Genomic DNA, 24590 nt, shown 5'->3' with positions numbered 1-24590 from the left:
TGAAAAATCAGGTGGTGATACTCAATCGTCAGTTACTTTTCAGTCTAAAGCAGAAAGATGTGCATTTTTTGTTTAAGAAAATCACACTGCATTACAGAGATTCTGTTTAAGCACGGCTATCAGGCAGAACAGAGAACACGCGGGGACATGCTGAATGAGTATCCCCACACAGCGACGTCATGCCGCTGAGATCTCTGAATGGGAGGTATCTGGCTTGGGTTTGATTTTTCGGATGCAAAAATTCACTCAAAATGAGTTAAAAAAAAAAAAAGGTGGGGGGCAGGCAGAAAGGAGTCACACTGGGGGGGTGGAATGGTTGATAAACCAGCCAGATGGTCTACCAATATATACTGTGTTAGTCTTTTCTAGTTGTAGACTTGGGTTTTTTAAAAAACATTTTATTTTCAAATAATTTTAAACATATGGAAAAGATGCAAGTACAGCAACTACCTATCTGTGTTTACTATTTATACACACACATATTTTTATTTTTTCTGAACCATTTGAGAGTAAGTTGCAGGCGTTGTGCCCTTTTCCACCTTAATATTTCAGTTGTGTATTTCCCAAGAATAAAAATATTCTCTTACAAAACCATAGTATGGTTATCAAATTCATGAAATTTAATATTGATTTTAATCTACAGACAATATTTCAATATTGTCAGCTATTCTAATAATTTCCTGTATGGCTTTTCACCCCTCCAGTACAGGATCTGGTCCAGGGTAACATACTATGTTTAGCTGTTACAGAATTCTTGTCTTTTCACACCTCAGACTCTCTTTTATGGACCAAGATAGGGAATACAAAGATAGACAAGTAGGCTTTTACATTACTTACTCCCTCAGAGGCTTTCACACATGGAATTTCACACGCAAAGGGCACTCCAAATATAATTACTGATTTCTATTTCTTGAGAAAAAAATTCAAACCAGAAGGAGGGAGAACATGGTAATATAGTTTTACTATAAATGAACTGGGAAAAATTCTGAAAGAAATAAAAGTAGCAGGGCAAAAGCCCTCAAGACTAGGAGGGAAGAAGTCCACTTATGAATTCCACCATGAAGTGATCTTTCCCATCTTTGGTGAGAGGGTCCTATAGAAGTCTAGTGAGTGTTACGTTCCACCAAATGCTTACTGAGCACTTGCTCGGTGCTCCGTGTGTCCTTCTAAGGAAAATGCACAATTGGAAAAAGGAATGAATCATTAATGGCAGAATTTTAGGTATGTGGACAGGGATGGGGAGAAGGCTGCTAGTACAGCACTCGCAGCACCGATCTGAATGTTTTCCCACTGAGAGGCCAAGCTGATCCTGGCTAAATGTGCCCTGGAGTAGTATCACTGGGAGATTATTAAGACACCAGCTCCTTGCATACATGGAGAGGAAAGTGCCCAGACCATTACAACGGAGGACTCAGGTATGGGGATGTTCGCACATTCTAAGAGGAGCTTCCAGGGACCACAACCCTACCCATGGGAATGAGGGGCCCGAATCAGTTACCAACACTGTATGGCTATTTCCCCTCCCATTCTGCTGTCCATTAAGGTAAACGTCTTTGCTCAGCCTGTGACTACCTGTCTCAAAATGGTGTTCTTACTTCTCTTTGGGATGGCTGACCCAGAGATTTTTCCTGACACCTAGCCCCAAGTGCATGGAATCCAAGTCCACCAGAGTGGTCACCCTCCCAGACAGCCATTTGCCCAGAGGTGTGACCTTGCTTCTATTCCACCTAGCCCCATCCCTTCCACCCAGCAGCTCGTTTTCCACCTGCAGCCTGGAGTTCCCTTTTGCTTCCACAGCATTTGCCATTGCATACAGATAACTAGGGCCCAGGGCCCTAACAGCTCATATTATGAACTGAGTGGCTATGAGCTCAGAACTACCCACCTAGGCTGCTCCTCTTTCCACTCCCCTCCTGCCCCCTGGGTTAACGTCACCACCCAATGAGGAGCCAAGGCACAAAGAGGAGCAACTTGACTGACACGCATCTGTTTCTTTTATGTGTAGAAATGCACAGAGGAGCAAATTGATGGATCTAGATCTCTGGATTATGTAACCACACAGAAAATCCAGACTTGGCCTTATTTAAGAAGGATGTCAATGTAACTAACAAAAGGCACTGTTTACTACATTTCTACCTCTGAAAGCAATTTTTCTCTATGATGTCCTAGAGCAGGGGTCAGCAAACTGTGGTTAGCAAATCAAATCTGGGAAGCCACCTGTTTTTATAAATAAAGCTTTATTGGAACACAGTCACGTACACTTGTTTTCCTATTGTTTATGGCTACTTTCCCACTAAAATGGCAGAGTTGAGACAGAGACTGAATGGCCAACAAAGCCTAAAATATTCACTCTCTGGCCCTTTATAGAAAGTGTGCCAACCCCTGGCCAAGAGCAATCAGGCATCAAAGAAAGATAAGAATGAGGTACCTGTTGACTGGAAAGTGTTTTCCTGTGACATGGCAGTCATCACGGTTTCTGTGGCTGCATCTCGGATTACTTGCTCCTCACTCTGCAGGAGGGTGAGGACACATTTCCAGAGAGCAAGCGTATCTTGCAGTCCTAAGAAGGCCAAAAAGAAATCAAATTACCTAGGATGCAACTTACAAGCAGGTACAAATACTGCTTCACATCCAGTATTGAATGAGCGACAGTTACTTCTTTTTTGTGGGTACTGCAAGGAAGGGAGACTTGAGAGTCAGATAAATGCCAGAAGAGAGAGGACCCTAAGGGGACAGGTCTGAAAGTGTCCTTTTGAATAGGAAACACTTCTGGAGGCAACCAGCCCCAGGCAAGGCCCCCTAGAAGGTACGGCCTTGGCTGACTAAGGCCCAGCTGTCAACGGGCCTTAGTCAATGACTCATGCTTCTCAGAATGAAACTTTATGCATCAAGAGTGCTTTGGGGAAACTAGCCCAGTGTTAATTTGAGTGACTGTTTCAGCTTATAAATTCTGAAAGCAAAGTTTCAATCAAGATTATGCTTTGGGGGGCAAGAATTGAAAAAAGCAAAGAACCATGATAAAGGCACCAGCCTGTGCCACGTCTACGCAGGGCCCACGACCTGACTGCCATTGCCCCTGGGCAGGGACCCTATCAAGTCCCTGTGCATTGTGCTGCTGGGGACCAGAGACCAGGAACAGACAGTGTCTGCCCCTGAGCAACCGAAAGGGACATCAAGTGGAGAACACAAGGTAAGGAGAAGGCAGGGCTGGAAACACGTGGCTGTGACTCACCACAGGGAAAGGTCCCAGGAGACTGGTGTAATGGGAGGTGGACTGTGTGAGGGGAGAGGGGGCAGGGCCTCAAAGGAGGGACACATACTGTCCAGGTGGGGTGGGTTGCCACGGAAGACCACCACTCATCATCCCTTGATGTTCAGTGGGGAACCAACCCTGCCTTGAGAGCTCTCCTTAGCTCACCCTCTCCCTCATCTGTCCACAGAGAGCCCAATATCAGAGCCACCAATGCTCTAGTCATACTGAGAGCAGCAATGGCTCCCTCTGGGGTTTGTGCTCTCCTGTCTGTTATAAATCTGGTTTTAAATTTTACTCAGTCTTTCAGAATCTATCCATTCTAATTGTTCTCTAGGGTTTCAAATTTCCCTTTCTTAACATTTTCTTATACCGCTAAGGTCCTCATCAATCTTCCCTCTTTAGTCCATTTCAATTTTTCTTTCTCCTTAAATGACTTCGGTCTGCCCTTGACTTGTCCCCATGCACTTTATGTCCTTTGCCTCTCAGTTCTGTGCCTGTCTTTCATGTTCTTGCAGGCCGCCAGCCACTGCCGACCTCCTTCCTCATTGCCTGTGATGCCCTAAGCAGCTCCAGCAACTCATGATGAACCAATGGCTTTTGCCCAGGACTCAGTTTCACTCAGAAATTCTACATTATTCCACACACATTTTCCTGCTATGAACCAGGGTCAGAGCAGCCAAAGTCACCCAGAAGATGTGCTGCAAAATGATATTACCTTCCCTGAGAAGTGTCACCAAAGTTTATAAACCTTTGCTCTTATTCCTCTGGGTCCAATGATTAAAGCAAAATTGTAGCAGGTCCCCTTTCAGTCCCCCTTTGGGTATAGAAAAGATGCCTAAAAGTCACTTAGAACAGGGGTCCCCACCCCCGGGTCTGGGGCCTGTTAGGAATCGGGCTGCACAGCAGGAAGGGAGCAAGCGAAGCTGCATCAGCCGCTCCCCATCCCCGCCTCACCGCTCGCATGACCGCCTGAACCCTCTCCCCACCCCGTCCCCGTCCGTGGAAAAACTGTCTTCCACGGAACCAGTCCCTGGTGCCAAAAAGGCTGGGGACCGCTGACTTAGAAGAAAGATGTATGAAGATACCAAAGACAACTCTTTCTCTGAGAGATCCAGAGACGTGAGACACTTGATTGGTCTGAACTCCGATAACACTTAGAATTTGAATCCCACCATCTGAAAAAGCAGTTCTTTTCTTTATTCTGTAAATCTTTTCTCCACAACTACACTGAAAGCTCCCCGGATGCAGGGACCATGATTTATTCTCCAGGGCTGGGCATGGAAGAGGAGAACAAAAACAGAATTCCCATAATGGATGGAAGAGAATCTCTCAGCATGGTTAATATGGGGGTAAGACGGCAGGAGAGGGCAGGGCCAGGACTCAGACATGGCTTTGGGTCCTGAGTTTTCCTTTCAGTAAACCCTATGCTTAAAACAAAACATTACAATTAAAAAAATTTTTTTGAAGTTAAAACAAAAACCCCTATGGTTTTTCAATTCCTTTGGGTTTCCTAAAGCTCGGTTTTCTCAACCACCATTGATATGATGCTCTTTCCTAATTATTACTCTTGAAGGACAGGGCGTGGCAGTGAGGAAAGAGACATGAAGGTAGAGAATATGGTTGGAGCTGTACATCTATTTGATTTCAAAATATCTCTACCTTTACTTCCCAAAGATGCCTTAAACTTTTTTTATTTTATTTTTTGGCCACGCTGCGCGGCATGCAGGATCTTCCCCAACCAGGGATTGAACCTGTGCCCCCTGCAGTGCAAGCTCAGAGTCTTAACCACTGGACCACCAGGGAAGTCCAAAGATGCCTTAAACTTAAAACTACTTTCAGTGAAAGGAACCAGCAGTCTTCCTAGTCACTTAAGCCAGAAGCCTGGAAGTCATCCTTGAATGTTCCCTTTATATTAACCTCAACACCAAGTCCTGTTGATTCTACTTCCTAAACGCCTTAGAGCCTGGCCTTTCTTCTTCCTCAAGGCCGCACTTCACTCTGTCCCATTTATTTCTCACCAAGGTCACTGCAATAGGCTTCCTGGAAGAGGTGATGGTTAGGCTGAGTCTTGAAAGACCAACAGGAGTCAGTCGAGCAGCAGTTTGTTTAGAGAACTGTTCTCCGCTGATGACGCATGGGGAGTGGTGGCCAGTGAGGAGGGAGAAGCAGGCAGGGCACAGAAGAGGAAGGGCCTTCTGAGCCAGGCTAAAGAGCATTTAGGTTTTATCCTGAAGGCAATGGGCACCCACTCAAAGGCTTTAAGCAGTGGAGGAAAATGCTCAGATCTGTATTTCAGAAAGACCCCAGAGGCTTTTGGAAGCATAAGGAGAATGGCTTGGGGGACAAGACAGAAAGAAAAGAGGCCAATTAAGAGGCTGTTGGTGGGGCTTCCCTGGTGGCGCAGTGGTTAAGAATCTGCCTGCCAATGCAAGGGACATGGGTTCGAGCCCTGGTCCGGGGAGATCTCACATACCGCAGAGCAACTAAGCCCGTGTGCCACAACTACTGAGCCTGTGCTCTAGAGCCCGAAAGCCACAACTACTGAGCCCGCGTGCCACAACTACTGAACCCCGCGCGCCTAGAGCCCGTGCTCTGAACAAGAGAAGCCACCCAATGAGAAGCCCGCGCACCGCAACTAGAGAAAAGCCCGCGTGCAGCAACAAAGACCCAAGGCAGCCAAAAATAAAAATAAATAAATAAATTTATATTAAAAAAAGAGAGGCTGTTGGTGAAAAGTGATTAGAGTAAGAGAGTGAGAGGGTGGGAAGATCTTTGAAAGATGTAAAGGTATGGTGTACGCTGTCATCTTTCATCTTCCCTTCTTTTTTTAACCTAGAGCATCTATTCACGCTTTTAGTGCATTTGGTACGATGGACACCTCCCCGCCCCCCTACCCAACAGCGGCTCAGCGCACTTACCAAGAATGGGATGGGGGTTGGTGAGGAAAAATGGTGCAGTGCTGGTGAGAACTTCAGCAGCGGCCAGCCTGGACTCGGTGGGAAGATGATCTTCACAAGAAGAGAGGACCAACTGAACCCACTGCTTCAGGTTGGGGGCCACCAAGTCCCTGGTCTAAAAGTACAAAGTATACATACAGCAGTTCAGAAGACGCGACATGGGCAGACATGGAATTAGGGATGAGCTACATATGCGTTTCCCAGGCTCCCTTGCATCGGGGAGTAACGTGATCAAGTTCTGACTAATGGGATGCCATTAAAAGTGGTATCTGTGCAATTTCAGCTAATATGTAAGGAAATATGTGTGACCTTCACTTCTTGGGTTTCTCTGTCCTGCTAGTTGAACAAGGACAAGATGATGGGAGCTGGAGCAACTATCTGGGACCAGAAGATGGAAGCCACTTATTAAGGACAGCGGAACAACAAGGTAGAAGGGCCGGGGAGCCCAATAATGTCATATCACTATCTGCTTTGGACTGCTTCTCTCTGGTTTAAGCCATTGTATTTTTGAGTTTCTGTTACATTTAAAGCAGCATCCTAACTAACATTATTGTTTAAACAAAGCCCTATTGTTGTTTCTTTATAGTAACAGCTTTATTGAGATACAATTCACATACCATATAATTTACCCATTTAAATACATAATTCAATGATTTTTAGTATATTCACAGATATGTGTGTACAACCCTCACCACAGTCAATTTTAGAACATTTTCATCACCAAAAAGAGAAGCCCTGTATACTTTTTTATTTTATTTTTTTGGCGGTACGCGGGCCTCTCACTGTTGTGGCCTCTCCCACTGCAGAGCACAGGCGCACAGGCTCCGGACGCGCAGGCTCAGCGGCCATGGCTTATGGGCCCAGCCACTCCGCGGCATGTGGGATTTTCCCCGACTGGGGCACGAACCTGTGTCCCCTGCATCAGCAGGCGGACTCTCAACCACTGCACCACCAGGGAAGCCCCAGCCCTGTATATTTTAGTTATCATCCCCATCCTGTCAGCTCCCCCTCGCCCAGCCCTAAATCATTAATCTACTTTCTGTCTTTATGGATTTGTCCGTTCTGCACATTTCATATAAACTGAATCATACAGATGGCCAACAGGCACATGAAAAGATGCTCAAAACCACTAATTATTAGAGAAATGTAAATCAAAACTACAGTGAGGTATCATTTCATACCAGTAAGAATGGCCATCATTAAAAAGTCTACAAATAATAAATGCTGGAGCAGGTGTGGAGAAAAGGGAACCCTCCCCTACACTGTTGGTGGGAATTTAAATTAGTGCAGCCACTATGGAGAACACTTTGGAGGTTCCTTAAAAAACTAAAACTAGAACTACCATATGATCCTGCAATCCCACTCCTGGGCATATATCCGGAGAAAACTCTAATTGGAAAAGACACATGCTACACCAATGTGCACAGTGGCACTATTTACAATAGCCAAGACATGGAAGCAACCTAAGTATCCATCGACTTTATCCATGGATAAAGAAGACGTGACATATATACACAATGGACTATTACTCAGCCATAAAAAAGAATGAAATAATGCCATTTGCAGCAACATGGATGGACCTAGAGATTATCATACTAAGTGAAGTAAGTTAGACAAAGACAAATATCATATGATATCTCTTATATGTGGAATCTAAAAAAATAGTATAAATGAACTTACCTACAAAGTAGAAATAGACTCACAGACATAGAAAACAAACTTACAGTAACCAAAGGGGATGGTGGATGGGCAAGGGGAGAGATAAATTAGGAGTCTGGGATTAACATATACACACTACTGTATATAAAATAGATAAACAACAAGGACTTACTGTATAGCACAGGGAACTATATTCAGTATCTTGTAGTAACTTATAATGGAAAAGAATCTGAAAAAGTATATATATATATAAAAAACTGAATCAAAATTAACTATACTTTAATAAAAAATGGTTAAAAAATTGAATCATACAATATGTGGTCTTTTGTGACTGATTTCTTTCACTCAGCATGTTTTCAGGGCTCATCCATGCTGTAGGATGTATGTATCAGTACTTCATTACTTTTTATGGCTGAAAAATATTCCATTATATAGATATACCATATTTTATTTACCCATTCATCAATCAGTTGATGGACATTTGGGTTGTTTCCATCTTTTAAACTCTGGTTCTTTTCTTTTTCTAGAAAGGGGATTATTGTCGCAAATAAATTTTACTTCCCCTATCAGCTAAGCCTCTTTAAATGTTCAAAATGAGATTACTGGCTCCTCTGATCATCTATGAGCATCTACGGAACTGAACTGATCAGTGTCTTAGATCATGAGGAAGCTGCTGACTTGTTAACTTTTCTCTCCCTGAAAAATTTCCAATATTCTTCAAATATCACTTCATTCAAGTACCAAGCAGTGCCTCGGAGATGCACATGACAACTGGTTAAAAATGGCTTTAGATGAGAACGCTGTCTTTTGACAGACTTGTTAGGCTGTCCTGTGACTACTTTCTCAGAACTTGTTCCCCACCCCCCACCCCCCGCCCCAGGCTGTAGTTTTTTTAAGCAAATCCTCTCCCTTCCTACAAACTCTCCTCCTATCCTCCCCAAGACACACACATGACTTTATTTTTAGCTTTTTGCATCTCCTAGTGACCACCTGGCTCTGGCCCCTTGGCCTGCCTCCGAATGACAGACCCAGAGAAACTGTGTATCTGCTTAGTACTCACCCTCTGGTCTTCTCTCTGTCCAGCCCCAGGCTCTCTGAATTTAACAATCTCCTATGTGAAGTCTTCCTCAGCTCTGCCAACACTCCCTCCGGCCTCTGCTTTCCCTCAGCCTCCTTCCTACTAGAGTATCATTTAATATCATGATCTAATGCTCCTTTTCTCTCGTTAGACTGCCCTCCAGTCTTCATCCTTGTACCCCCAGTACCTCTCTCAGGGCTGCTGGAGCATAGGAATAGGAATCCACAATGTTATGGTGCCACGATCACAATGTGGTGATGTGAAACCAAGATCTTCAGGTAATTTTACTGTGGTATTGACTGCCTTCTGTTTATAATAATTCTCTGATGGTGGCATCTTTCTCATATGCCCCTAAGTATGCAAGTATTTGTCCTAAGGCATCGTTCTAGGAAGCTGTTTTTTTTTTTTTTTAAATTGAAGTATGGTTGATTTACTTCAACTATACTTACAGTGGTTTCAGGTGTACAGCAAAGTGATTCAGTTATATATATATATTTTCAGATTATTTTCCATTATAGGTTTTTACAAGATACTGAATATAGTTCCTTGTGCTATATAGTAAATCCTTGTTGCTTATCTATCTTATATGTAGTAGTTTGTATCTGTTAATCCCATACTCCTAATTTATCCCTTTCCCACCCTCCTTTTCCCCTTTGGTAGCCATAAGTTTGTTTTCTATGTCTGTGAGTCTGTTTCTGTTTTGTATATAGATTCATTTGTATTATTTTTTAGATTCTACATATAAGGGATATCATATGATATTTGTCTTTCTCTGTCTGACTTAACTTCACTTAGCATGATATTCTCTAGGTTCATCCATGTTGCTGCAAATGGCATTATTTCATTCTTTTTTATGGCTGAGTAATATTCCATTGTATGTGTATATCCCATCTCCTTAAGCCAACTATCTGTTGATAGGCACTTGGGTTGTTTTTATGTCTTGGCTATTGTAAATAGTGTTGCTATGAACACTGGGGTGCATGTATCTTTTCAAATCAGAGTTTTCATCTTTTCTGGATATATGCCCAGGAGTGGGATTTCTGGATCATATGGTAGCTCTATTTTCAGTTTTTTAAGGAACCTCCATACTGTTTTCCACAGTGGCTACACTAATTTACATTCCCACCAACAGCATAGAAGGGTTCCCTTTTCTTCCCCAGGAAGCTGTTTTGATTACTTTAGGTCCACCCCACCCCCAAAGACATGTTCTAAGACAGGTGGGACACATCTGGGCCTCCACGCAAAGCCAGCTGGACCACGTTTGGGGGGGATATTTAAGCCTTAGCGATATATTTTCATACATAGTTGACTAGGATGCAATCCTAGTGACTTGCAATCCTTGGAACTGACTTACTCATTCCCTCATTAGATGAAGAGTCTAGCGAGAAAAACAGGAAAAAACAAGGAGTTTGGGCATAAATGCACGTATGTCCTGGAGGAAGGAGGTTGTGTTACCCTCATGGACTCAAATCAAATGTGCCCAGAACAAGAGAAAAGAAATGCCAAACATGGTGCTCAGAAAATTCTCCCCAAGTTATACCTAGAGTGAAAAACCAACACGAATGATATTTTTGTAGAAGCTACACACATATGCCACAGAGATTCTGCCTGTGGGACAGTTTACTTTTATTGACACCTTCCAGGGAAATCAGACGACAGAAATCTAGACCCCAAAACAGGGGAAATCAGCCTCACCTCCTCACACGTCTGCATGTGGTGGGCAATCACTTTGGAGGCGAGTCTCAGAGCTTCACTTTGTATTTCAGACCTAGGAAAGTCAGCCAGAAATCACACAAAACATATAATCGCCCTGAAACTAATATAATATTGTAAGTCAATTATACTTCAATAAATAAATATGAAAATACATACATAAATAAAATCGAACATTTTATATACATATGGTTTTTACAGGTAGTCTGTAATCCATGTGGCTGTGAATACTACTAGAAATCTCTACCTTGTGGCTATACAAATGCCTCCGGAAGCAACTACCTTTTGGTAACTAATGGGGAACTCTGACATCATTCTATTGCTTGGGCTTAGAACACAGGCTGGGCTATGCTCAAGTTCATTACATAACTGACTGATGGGACCATGTGTTGTACCAAGTTTGCACAGGGAACACTGGAGGCAAACCTTTCATTGGAAGCAATATCCATTGTCCAGATCAAGAACTCCTTTGGGGTTAGATGGACACAGTGCTCTGTCTGAGGAAGCCACTCACTGGGGTCCATGCAATGGAGAATTTTCAGTATCTGTGTGAGCCAGATCCATGGAAAACAAACAAACAAACACACACACACACCTCAGAAAAGTCTGCAGAATCTAAATAATAATCATTTGTACCAACAAGGGATTCTATCTTTCAAAAAGCGCCCACTGACTTCTTTTTTCCCCCTTAATAGCTTTGCGAGACCAAGATAGTCTAGAGCAGTGGCATACTGGGATCAGAGGGTAGATGCCATATTCCTAGGTCAGTGCCCTTTCCTTTTGATCATGCTTTCCAGGTGACCATCTGCCCCCAAAGAGCCATGTCAGCAAAGACTGCTTACTCTCTCAATCTCTATCTTTGGTTAATCTCTGTCATCAATACCATTATCATCAAACACTTTTCTCAGCGCTCTTTTATGCATGAAGCCATGCCAAGCACCGTGCGAGAGTCCTTGCCCTTTGGATGCTGAATCTCCTTCCAATCCTGGAGATGCCAAAACCGATCCTGCCTCCTGACCTCATCACTCCAGTGGGCTCACCAAAGACTGTGGGGAATGGAAAGGGATGGTCAGTACACCAGAGACTTCACCTTGCAGAGGCATTCTGGGTGACTTTCCCTCACAGCCAACATCAAGAATGTCCCTCCCGTATTCCATAGCAAGGGCGGCAGTCCCTTCTCTCCTAGTCCCGAGGCTGCTGCTGAGAACCTTTCCAACAGGGCTTCCAGCGTCAGCAGGCGCACTTCAGGGAAGGAAGACTCCAACAGCCGAGAGAAGGAGATGGGAACGTCCCTTGCCTGCTCTCCAGCCTGGGCCGCTACTGCCCACACTGCAGCGATGGCCAGTTTGGTGAGGCTCTGGAGGTACTGGGGCAGGCCTGGCACCGTGAAGGTATAGGGGAATCCGGTTATCAACTCTGATCCCAAGATGATCCTTCTGACTTCCTCCCAGAAGCCAAGATGCTCTAGAACTAAAAAACAAAAAAGCAAAGGAAAAGAGGCAATCACTTTATTCAAACTTCCACAAAAGGACACAGGTGAACACACAAGACTCTGCACACCCTGGGTGGGACAACCAGACGTCATTCCTGAGTAGATTTCACACTAACCATGTAATAAGTGACTAGGCCACTAAGCTTCAGACTTCTGGCCCAGAAGCACTTTCTATTTAGGTAATTCATGATTTTCCCCCTAGAGTGACAGAAGGCATTCCTATCAGAAGATGTGCTCCTGGCATCCCTCCCTAATAGTCAATAAATATAAACTCAGTGACCTCCTGAATCCTCAAGCTTCATAGCTGAGCAGGATAAAAGAACATCTAGTCCACGCTTCCCTCAGGGGCTCAGATCCCCTCTACAGCACCTTTTCTCTGAGGCTCTTGGTAGAACCCTACAGTGATTTGGAGCTCACAAGACAGACTGTTCCACTGTTAATAGATCTATTTGCCACAAAGTTCTTTCTGGAGTTTCCACTCAGTGGCCCAATTCTGCATTTTGAGCCCTTTAGGCATTTGAATACAGTTATTATATCCCCTCTGTCTTCTCCAGGTGAAACACTCCTTCTTCCTTCAACTAGCCCCCAGATGATGGGGTCCACCCTCCCTCACTGTTCTAAGCCACCTTCCTTTGGATGTGCCTCACCCCTCTTCAGGCATGGCGCCACACAAGGGCACACGACTCTCCCTCGTGGTCTGAGCAGCAGGACTGTTGCTTGCCCTGTTCTCACATGAGGTTCCTGGAGTTGTATCACACCGTTGACTCATGTGGAGCATAAAGTCAACTGAACCGCAGGCCTTTTTTTTTTTTCACATGGTCCACTGACAGTGGTGAGTCATCCATCTCCCACCTTGTACTCAGGACTTAGATCAAGACTTGTTTTCTTTGTTTGTTTGAAACCGAAGCAGATCCCTGTTAAATTTTATGGTCTGCCTTTTAGATTGCCGAGATCTTTTTGTATTGTCAGTTCTGATCACAAATATTTATTGCCTGCTTACTATGTGCTGGGTGCTAAGTGAAATAAGAATAATGCCTTTAGGGAGGTTTATATTCTAATTTGAGAAAGAGAAATGAATGACTAGGTGATTCTAATATAGTGGTGGAAGTGATCACCTGAGTCTTAAAGAGGCAGAGAGAGGTGAATGTGTTGGAACCACCAAGCAAAGGTTCAAAGCAAAGGTTCAAAGGTTCAAAGGCATAAAACAGAATGGACCACGTGAGGAACTATAGGGAGTCTGACCTCAGCACAGAATTCGAGGTGGGGAACAGCGGGAGATGAGGCTAGAGCAGCAGCATGTTCAGGACATGGGGAACCTCCTCGGCCACGTGAAGGAGCTTGGACATTTTTCTGCAGGCAAGGGGATGCCATTGAGGGGTTATTTTAAGCAACAAGGTCAGGTGAACATGTCCACTGAAGTGTTCTTATTGCTGAGAGGCCAATATTAGAGGCAGGGAGACCAGCTGAACAACTACTGCAGTAGTGGAAGAGAGAAATGATGAGGGTGTAAAGTAAGGAACAGACAGGAAGAAGATGCGTTTGAGAAGCATCGAAGGAATAAAACTGGCAGCACTGGGGGACTGGCTGGGGAAGGAGTCTTGGGTACCTCCCAGAACCCAGATTCTTCATACAGCACATTCATCATCCAATAGAAGCTGGGTAAACCTCATTTTGACAGGCAGGCTGTAAGTTATCACTAAAGATGTGGACTGGACCAGAGTGGAGGACAGAGGGCTTTGGTGAGTATTATAGTTGGCTCCCTGCCTGCCCCACCCCCCACCCCACTTCAAGCTCTCATCAATTCATTAACCAGCTCCCTTAGGGTCTAGGTATTCCCCAGTTATGAATCCTCCTAACTCTACCATTCTGCTCACATGTTATCTACAAGAACATCAGGAGAGACTTCAAATGCCTTGCTAAAATTTAGATATCTCATAACTCAGTGAACACTACTGACTCCTAGAAAACGATCACAAACAGAATAAAAATGTAAAAGATTAAAGTAACAGTTGGAAAAAACTCACTTGGAATTGAAATATTACATAGGCTTGCAATAATCCAGGAATTATTGAATAATAAATAATAAAAATATAGACTATTCCTGTTACACATCAAACTGTTTCAAAAAGAAGTTTCTCCAGGGGCTTCCCTGGTGGCTCAGTGGTTGAGAACTCGCCTGCCAATGCAGGGGACATGGGTTCGAGCCCTGGTCCGGGAAGATCCCACATGCTGCAGGAGCAACTAAGCCTGCAAGTCACAAGTACTGAAGCCTGTGCGCCTAGAGCCCGTGCTCCACAACAAAGAGAAGCCACCACAATGAGAAGCCCGTGCACCACAACAAAGACCCAATGCAGCCAAAAATAAATAATAAATTAATTAATTAAAAAAAAAAAAAAGAAGTTTCTGCAGAAAGGCAGAAGAGGGGCTTGGGCTCCTATATGATGGTGCCCCTAGAGGCCACCACCCCCCACCTGCTAGCTGTGCTTGCAGACACACCGCTGCTCTTAACCCAGACTCTGCTGAGGTCTAAGTTCCAGCAGGAGGGCAGCCTTCTTTGCAAAGCAGCAGGGAAAACCCCAGGTGTCAGGATCCTCAACTTTTGTGTCATCATCTCTATTTTCAATGCCTAAAAACCTAATCCCAGTATAATTTAGAAATGAGAAGACCACACTCCAGTGATCTCCAGGTGTCACTTTCCTAACCTTCCCACCCACTGCTACCTGAGGACAACACTGTATCAAAAAGGGTTTTCACTTGTTAGGCTAGGAGTCAGAAACATGGCTCAGAGACATGCTCTTTAAAACATAATTAAAAACAGGAAGAACTGTCTTGGTCATTCTGGATAATTTTCAGATGAACCTGCTACAGGTATTCCAGGCGGAGTGTATAGTCCGCTGGACTCAAGAGCTAGGCACCCAGACACACTTGCTTCCTTTAAGACCTTGAGGAAAGATGACATGATCAAGCAGCCCAGGACTGAAGGCACAACCCCAAAGATAGGGGACATGGGGCACCTGCTCAGGAAGGGCTTCTTTGGGACTTCTTGGCCTCCACTGCCTGTGGACTTCAGTATAATCCCATAAGCATGCATTAAGCATATAGTAGGTACTTCGGAGATACAGAGATTCAGAGCTGAGAAAGAAAAATTACCTGCTGTCAAAGAGATTTAAAACTGATGGGAGGATAAAGACAACCACTAAAATTGCAAAATGCTTAGTACCCTAAAATCATTAGTGAGAAGAGCTGACAACTACTGAGTATTAACGTGCCAGGCACTATAGAATATTATATATCCATTATTTAATGCTATGAATAATAATTACTTTTAGAATTGACACTTGTTGAGTATTAGTCTAAGCACTTCAACAAGTACTAAATCATTTAATGAAGTAGGCGCTGTTATGATTCCCTGGTATTTTACAGATGAGGAAAGAGGTTAAGTTACTTGCCCAAGGTCACACAGGGAATTGTAGGTAAAGGGAATACGAAAGCCATAAGAATGACCAAAATGAAAGCAATGTGCACTTATTTTCTATTGTAAGTAAAAAAAAAAAAGGGGTGGGTCTTTCAGAAGGGAACAAAATTTAAGATGGGCAGGGACTTCCCTGGTGGCACAGTGGTTAAGAATCCACCTGCCAATGCAGGAGACACGGGTTGGAGCCCTGGTCCGGGAAGATCCCACATGCCGCGGAGCAACTAAGCCCATGTGCCACAACTACTGAGCCTGTGCTCTAGAGCCTGCGAGCCACAACTACTGAGCCCGTGTGCCTAGAGCCCATGCTCCGCAACAAGAGAAGCCACCACAACGAGAAGCCTTCGCACCTCAACGAAGAGTAGTTCCCGCTCGCCGCAACTAGAGAAAGCCCGCGCACAGCAACTAAGACGCGCGCAGCCTTTATCTATCTATCTATCTATTTATTTATGATGGGCACTGAGGCTGCCCAGAGGTGCCTGCCTGGGAGAGGAAAGGTCAGGGCAGGTGCTCAGGGGAGTTGGGAGAGAGTAGACAGGAGAGACCTGCGAACAGGTTCGCTGAATTAATGTGTCAATAGAGGAGCAGCAGGGGAGGGTAGGTCGGAGCCACAAGCTAGGAAACTATCAGATGACATTCATGTAGGCACTTTCTCCAAACTGCTGCTTAGAAAAAATGTTCTTGGTTCTGCAGCAAGACCCAATGAGGTGTCCTAAAGCAGAGTTTCTCAAACTTGAGTGAGCATCAGAACCACCTGGAGGGCTTGTTAAATCACAGACTGCTGCCTGGGCCTCACCCCCAAAGTTTCTGATTCAGGAGGGCGGGGGTGGGGGCTGAGAATCTGCATTTCTAACAAGCTCCCAGGTGATGCTGCTGCTGGGCCACGTACTTCAAAACCACTGCCCTCAGGGGATGGTTTTTTCTTTTAATTAATTAAAAAAAATTTTTAATTAATTTATTTTTGGCTGCGTTGTGTCTTCGTTGCTGTGCGCGGGCTTTCTCTAGTTGCGGCGAGTGGTGGCTACTCTTCGTTGCGGTGCATGGGCTTCTTCTCATTGCGGTGGCTTCTCTTGATGTGGAGCACAGGATCTAGGCGGCCGGGCTTCAGTAGTTGTGGCTCATGGGCTCTAGAGCGCAGGCTCAGTAGTTGTGGTGCATGGGCTTAGCTGCTCCGCGGCATGTGGGATCTTCCCGGACCAGGGCTCGAACCCATGTCCCCTACATTGGAGGTGGATTCTTAACCACTGCGACACCAGGGAAGTCCCAGGTGATGGTTTTAATAAAACCAACCATGCCTCAATCCCACCCTTGTAGATTCTGATTCGGTTGGTTTGGAGTTGGTCACAGACATCTGGAGTCTTTTTTTTTTTTTAATAGTTATTTACTTATTTGGGTGTGTCCGGTCTTAGCTGCAGGCATGAGGGATCTCTCCTTGCAGCGCGCAGGCTTCTCTCTAGTTTTGGTGCATGGGTTCTAGAGCGCGCGTGGGCTTAGTTGCCCTGCAGCATATGGGATCTTAGTTCCCCGACCAGGGACTGAAGCCGTGTCCCCTGCATTGGAAGGCGGATTCTCAACCACTGCGCCACCAGGGAAGTCCTGACATCTGGAGTCTTAAGAACAGGTAAGTCTGCTCTGTGCCCCGGCTGAGAACCACACTCCTCGGCTACGACTTTCATAGGGGCTCACAGGGTTTTCGGGACGGGCAGTAGGGGCTGCAGTTCCAAAGAGCACAGCTGATTCCAGCCCAGTACTTCACCACAGTGAAGAACTAGAAAGTTCACTGCCGCCCGTTTTCTCTTACCAATAAAAACATCAAAGGAGGGGAAACCTCCAAGAATTCAAAAGAATGAATAAACTCTATAAAGGCCCCTTGCAGGCAGGCCTTTGATACTGGCTCATTATATACAGGTTCTGTTCTAGGGCTAGGGTGTAGCAGTGAATTAGAAAGACCAGGCTCTGCTCTCATGGAGTTCCCATTTAGATGTGGACCACAGAACACCCTCTGCCCCTCTGCCAGAGTGAGGGGGTCTCTGGGCAGAACAGGAGGTTGGGATTAGAAACATGAGCAGCAGCAGTGACTAAAAAGGACGTATTGCTTTCCTCTCTAGCACAGCAGTTTCTCAGCCCGGGAGGTACATTAAATTTATCTGGAGAGTTTTAGAAAAACACTTATGTCAGGGGACACTTGACTGCATCTCTGGGGCGAGCCTGGTTTCAAGGTGACCCAGGTGATTCTATTGTTCAGCTGAGGTCACAGCTACTGTTTTATGGGCTCTGCACCCCACAGCACGTAGAGCTCACCAAATGGATCTCACAACCAGGATTTCTTCCTAGTGAAGCACAGTTTTGTGTCCTGCCCTACCAAACGCATTTCAAAGTTGAGATTAACACCAAGTACTTGTTTCCATTTTTGTGAGGGCCTGCTGTCCACAAGATACAAAACAAACAAACAAACAAACAAAAGATACAAAAAACCTCAAGTTAGTTCTTTGATGGCACTTAGTTCTTCTTCAGTCTGAGGTCTGGCAACCCTCTTCTCTAGAAGATAACTTTTCTACTTGCAATTTCAATTTTGCTGGCTTTGGGTTGCCTCCTTTCTATCTTTCCTGGAAAGTCAAGTGTTCCAATTAAAGAATCAAGTCCCTCCCCTTTAATCGCCCCATCTTATTTTTCATTACTTAGATGATTTTTATAAACTCTTGTTAATTGCCGTTTTTTCCCAGCCCTCCTTGTTTGGAATATCTTTGGAGTTTCCCAACAGTGTAGTCATTTTAGTCACCCAAGTATGTGTGACTGATTCTAAACATCCAATTTGATTTCACTTTTGAAATTAACTTCTTTTTTTCTTCTTTAGAGCAAGCATATTTCTAGCCTTCAAAGGAATGGCTTATTGGCTGGATTCACTTGGAAAGACAATACCTCCTGCTGTGCTATGTTCCGGTTCAATGGAGAAATAATTCTCAAGTTTGGAATTCAAGAATCAATCAAATATCAAAAACAATGTGACAGGCTGGTATAAGTTGCCAACATTTTATTTTGTAAAGAAAGGATGTTAAAAACCTACCATCTATTATTTCGTGAAAGAAAAGCTATCTGAACACCAAAAAAGTCATAGATTCCTAGTGTCATCATAAAGGACAATTCTTTAAAAAAATGTGGTTTAAAGAAAAATTTGCTATAGTTGTCATTTTGCTATAGTTTTATTGTGAAAATATCACCAGGGAGTAGCATCAGGGAACTGCAGCTTTGGAGAAGTTGATCAAGTTTCCTGAGGTTGATGTGTTTGGAGAACATGCCCAGCCTGAACAGAGGTGTCCTAGAGAGGAATGAAGGGACTTTGCCGAGTCCCTCAGGACAGCGAGTAGAGTGTCTGTGAGAAGGAGCAAAGTGGTCCATTCACACAATTCCCTCTGGGAATCTCAGATGTGTTATTTTAGCAGTTTTAGTTCTTTGGCAAGTTGCAGATTTCAGTGTTATGTCTGCAACCTGAACAGTGATTGCTAAATTAACTGGATTTCAAAGCTGCCATTCTCTAACCAACCAAGGTAGGGCGCTAACATCAACCCAGGCTGCTGAAAGAGGATTTAAAAAGCAGCACTACCTAGAGCATGGTCAGCTCCTAGTTCCCAAATCCTGTTCTATTATTTAGTGAAGTCAGTCTCCTCCCCAAAGGAGGAACACAGCCCCAAAGGGCAGGCCCATGGGGCATTTATCTTTGATTTTCTGAGCTACAGGTTTGTTAAAAAAAAAAAAAAAAATCAACGTAATTTTAAAAGATTCATGTTAATCTAAATAGCTTTGATGAGAGCGTTCTGGAAAACAATGTGGATGATATCATTACCACATAATTATGGATATAGTGGAGTTTCACCATAAGAGCATTTAATTTAGGTGAATTTAACTCTAAGTACTCGGCAAACAGAGAGAAAGAGATTGAAAAATAACAATTAAGGGCTTCCCTGGTGGCCCAGTGGTTGAGAGTCCGCCTGCTGATGCAGGGGACACGGGTTCGTGCCCCGGTCTGGGAAGATCCCACATGCCGCGGAGCGGCTGGGCCCGTGAGCCATGGCTGCTGAGCCTGCGTGTCCGGAGCCTGTGCTCCACAATGGGAGAGGCCACAACGGTGAGAGGACCGTGTACCGCAAAAAAAAAAAAAAAGAAAAAAGAAAAATAACAATTAAAAGCGAGAGGGCAGTTTCACCTGACATTCCAATCACTGAGCATATCCCCAGGATGGTGGCTGTGCTGTTACCTTAGACGACTGGCTCTCAAACTTCGGCGTACTCACCTCCAGAGTTCCTGATTCAGTAGGTCTGGGACGGGGCCCCCCAAATCACACTTATAACAAATCCTGGGCGATGCTGCTGCTGATGCAGGGACCACACTTTAAGAACCACTACTTCAGACCATCTGAGATCATCCGTGCTTCTCATAGTGTAAACATCTTGCCATGCCGAACGTGTATAATTCTAGTGTTTAATGGTATTTGTTTTTATACACCATGGCCCCTAATCATATGTCAACCCCTTCATCTAGTGCTCAACCAAAGAGCTCCTGAATATTACATAGTTCCTGGCCTTCGCTGTTAATGTCACGAACCAAGATAGCCTGATTGCTTTGTGCTGAGCTGGCCAAAATAAAAGGGGCCAGAGGGAGTAAGTGTACAGGCCCAAATTGACAGAGTTTTCTTGGCCCCAGTAGAGATGGTTATGGGAGAAGCTAAAACCCCAGTAATCACAGCAAACGTGTTCTACTTGTAAGCAGCAATCAGAATCCATAAAGGGGGAAGGATCCTCCTCAGGACTGAAAGGACCAACAAAACAGAAAAAAAAATAGTTTCACTGCTATGGAGTAAGTCACTTACTGTGGATACCATGTAAATGGCAATGATATTGATTGTGCCGCTATGGTGGTCACTTGCCACTGACTGAGCCTCAGAAGAATGTTGTTTTCTGCCTGACCTTGCACATGCTGTTCCCTCTGGCTTGAATGAATAAATGAACAAATGAATTTCTCTTTCATATATTGTAATGGTTCTGAATTCTCTGATACCATTTGGTCAAGAAAATTTTGTAGAAATTTCCCCTATCCTTCCCCCCCTCAGAATCTCTACCCTCCTTAAAGAAGTAGAGAGTGAGGAAATACGAAGCAGATTTTACTTTTAAGGCATAATGAAAGGGCCAACTTTTTCTGTTTCAAAGATCTGTAGCTCTGGTTAGAGAGATCTGTAATCAGATCCAACAAAAGTTCTTATCTGGAACAGTTGATAAGCTGGTTCTAAAAATAATCACAGACGATAATTTGTACACTCCGTGAATGTTAATGTCCTGTTATGCTATTTCTCAGTTAAAAAAAAACTGTATTTGTAGAGAAAAGGAAACCATAGGAACTATAACAACAACAACAACAAATCAACTGCTTTAATAAATCTTGGCTTCTCCTTATCGAAGGGAAATTCCATTCTTCTATTTAATCCTCTGCCCCTCCCAGTAAACTGTAATCCAGACCCGAGGGGCCCTTCCAGTTACAAACATGTAGAATGACCTAGTGGAAGGGTTTGGAGACTAACTTTGTCTAGAGAAGTGCCCTGAACTGGTACTAGTTGTTTATTTCTTGCCTACTTTTGTTTCTAGGTCTCTGGACTCCTAGGTCTCTAGGTCTCATGCCCGGCTTTCATAGGTATGGTGCCTGACACACACCCCTTTGAAAACATTCCCCCTTTCCCTTGTCCCAGCCTATTCTCAAAGTATTTTTTTAAGCACAGAATTCCTTATCTGCTGTTGAGGAAGGAAGAGTTTCTGAGAATACTATTTGAAGGACTCTCTAGTCAACCCGTAAAATAGGCACAGTCCCAGTGGCTTGGACAACACGGAGTCAGAAGAGCTCTGAAAGGATTTGGGTAGGCTAAAAATGAGCTCATCAGGCACTGGGTGGGACCAGCAGTTTTTACTTCTCGCCTCCACCCATCATCCCATCCCTGCTTCTGCCCAACACTGGGAGGAAGTCAGGAAATACTTGTGGATAAACACATGACAACCCAAAGACACAAACATAAAATTACTTCTAAGTAATACACTGCTTTGGATTCTTTGTCAGCGAATTGCTCCTAAGGACAAGATTGGGAAATCAGAAACTTCCTTATCATCACACCTTAGACATCCCTGTTTAATTTAACCTCTTCCCCACAAAGGACCTCAGGCTTCTCTTCCACCCTTAGGCAATGAGATACAGTGTGAAATCAACTTGAGAGTCTTGGTAGCCGGCTGGGAAGACTCCTTTAAATAACTGGGGCTTACTTCTGTTGTCTCACCTGTAATGAGAGACTAGGACCACTGATTTCAATCCCTTGCCAGCACTACAGTTTACAGTTCTGGGAGACACAGACTCTAAGACTGAAGAGGTTCCTGGCACCACTGGACTACATCAATGTCTCTGGGAATGATGCTACAAGGTATAGTTTACAGCTGGCAAACCCAAGAGAGTCTGGCTGGACTGCAAATGCTACTTAATGTGAAGTCTGGCCCCAGCCAGGGAGGAATTAAGTAAATTCTGCCAGATGGGCAATGAAGGTGAGTCTGGGAGTAAGCATACCTGGCCATGGGACCAGCAGAAGCTCTGTCTCCTCCTCTGGATGAGATGACCATTCATTTCTTTGTTCTTGCTATCAATATTACTTCCTAATAGCTGCTTTTCTTACAGTGTTGGAGTTTTCCTTTTGTGTTACTTTTCATGGAGTTTTTACAATTTTTTTCATGTGACCTTCACCTCAATCCTCTGAAGGTATTATCCCCACTTTGCAATTGAGGAACTAAGAGGTTTCAAAACAAAGTGATGGAAGTGATTTCTGCTTTAACCCATGAAAGTTTAACTGCTACAGAAATTGCCCTTTGCCATAAACAAACTAGAAAACTAGACGAATGTATGAAACTATCGTTTTTAAACATCAGACATGAGTAGTATGTTTCCCTGAGAGAAGGAAACAAACAAGGTAGGCCTTATAGTTGCCCTGGACTACTACCTAGAGGCAACTTCCATGCTCCAGCACAGAGAGGGGGAACCCAGAGCCCAGAGATCTTGCTGAGCCAGAACAACTGGATATTCATATGAAAAAAAACAAACAAAGAGAACTTTGACCTTATCTCATGACATACATGAAAATTAGCTTAAAGTGGACCATGGATCTAAACGTAAAACCTTAAATAGCAAACTTTAGAAGAAAACCTGGGACTTCTCTGGTGGTCCAGTGGTTAAGATGCCACGCTTCCAATGCAAGGGGTTGGGGTTTCAATCCCTGGTCGGGGAACTAAGATCCCACATGCGGCGCGGCATGGCCAAAAAAAAGGAAAAAAAAAAACAAAGCAAACTTTAGAAGAAAACCTGAGAGAACATCATTGTGACCTTAAGATAGGCAAAGACTTCTTTACTAGGGCACAAAAAGCGTAAGACACAGAGAAAAAATGGATTAATCAGACTTCATCAAAATTAAAAACAGTTGCTCTTCAAAAGACATTGTTAAGGGTTTCCTTGGTGGCGCAGTGGTTGAGAGTCCGCCTGCCGATGCAGGGGACACGGGTTCGTGCCCTGGTCCGGGAAGATCCCACATGCCACTGAGCGGCTGGGCCCGTGAGCCATGGCCGCTGAGCCTGTGCATCCGGAGCCTGTGCTCCGCAACGGGAGAGGCCACAACAGTGAGAGGCCCGCGTACCGCAAAAAAAAAAAAAAAAAGACATTGTTAAGAAAAAAGACAAGCAACAGATAGGTAGAAAATCTTTAACAAATGTTTGCATAAAATACTTATATCCAGAACACAGAACTTTCACTACTCAGTAATAAGAAAAACACAATTTAAAAAAGAAATGTGCGAGAGATTTGAATAGACACTTTACCAAGAAAGATATATGTATGGCAAATACGGTACACGAAAAGGTGCTCAGCATAACTGGTCATTAGGGAAATGCAAATTAAAATCACAGTGAGACACCACTACACATGTACCAGAATGGCTAAAATTAACAAGAGGGGCAATACCACATCTAGATGAGGATGCAGAATAACTGGACCTCTCACACATTGTTGCTGGGAATGCAAAGTGGTAAGGCCCTTTGGAAAGCAGTTTGGCAGTTTCTTATTACCTAAAGAATCCTTATCATATGACCTAGTAATTCCTTGCCTAGGTTTTACTTATGAAGGATAAAAACATATGGCCACACAAATACTTCTATGCTCAGAGCTGCATTATTCACAATTTCCAAAAAGTGAAATAATGCTACCAGAGCTGCATTATCCACAATTTCCAAAAAGTGGAAGTGCCAAAATGTATTTCAACTGGTAAATTAATATAAACAACACATGCATATAATGGAATACTACTCAGCAAGAAAAAGTCATGACACATCACATTAATAAAGGACAAAAATTATACGATCATCTCATTAGATGCAGAAAAAGAATTTGACAAAATCCAACACTCTTTTATGATAAAAACACTCAACAAGCAAGAAACAGAAGGGACTTCTTCAACCTGATAAAGGGCATCTATGAAAAACCCACAGCTAACACCATATTTAATGGTGAAAGTCTAAAAGCTCTCCTCCTAAGATCAGGAACAAGGCACTTCCATTCAACATTGTACTGGAAGTTCTAGCCAGGGTGATTAGGCAAGAAAAATAAATAAAAGGCATCCAGATTGGAGAGGAAGAAGTAAAACCTATCTCTATTGCACAGGACATGATTTCATATACAGAAAGTTCTAAGTCCACAAAAACAGACAAACAAACAAAAGTAAGTTCAATAAGGTCATGGGATAAAAGATCAATATACAAATATCAACTACAGTTCTGTGTAGTAGCAATGGACAAACCAAAATTGAAATTAAGAAAATAATCTCATTTACAACAGCATCAAAAATAATAAAACAGGAATAAATTATTTAACAAAAGATGTTCATGAGGTGTACACTGAAAATT

The 24590-nt window shown here is 43.8% G+C and overlaps 1 protein-coding gene across 1 annotated transcript in view; it reads right to left on the bottom strand.

The window, feature by feature from the left end:
* THADA (THADA armadillo repeat containing) overlaps positions 1–24590 on the bottom strand; it is a 312573-nt gene that overhangs the window by 43972 nt on the left and 244011 nt on the right. Inside the window, exons 32-36 of the mRNA XM_060169844.1 lie at positions 11751–12130; positions 11087–11205; positions 10643–10715; positions 6172–6325; positions 2429–2560 (exon numbers count right to left, since the gene is read on the bottom strand). Of these exons, the coding sequence (XP_060025827.1) occupies positions 2429–2560; positions 6172–6325; positions 10643–10715; positions 11087–11205; positions 11751–12130 (858 nt within the window). The remainder of the gene's footprint in view (positions 1–2428; positions 2561–6171; positions 6326–10642; positions 10716–11086; positions 11206–11750; positions 12131–24590) is intronic.

The sequence above is a fragment of the Lagenorhynchus albirostris genome, chromosome 13 (assembly GCF_949774975.1).
Source record: "Lagenorhynchus albirostris chromosome 13, mLagAlb1.1, whole genome shotgun sequence".
Classification (NCBI taxonomy): Eukaryota; Metazoa; Chordata; class Mammalia; order Artiodactyla; family Delphinidae; genus Lagenorhynchus; species Lagenorhynchus albirostris.
The sequence above is the reverse complement of the archived record's forward strand: the minus strand, read 5'-3'. Positions and strand labels throughout refer to the sequence as shown.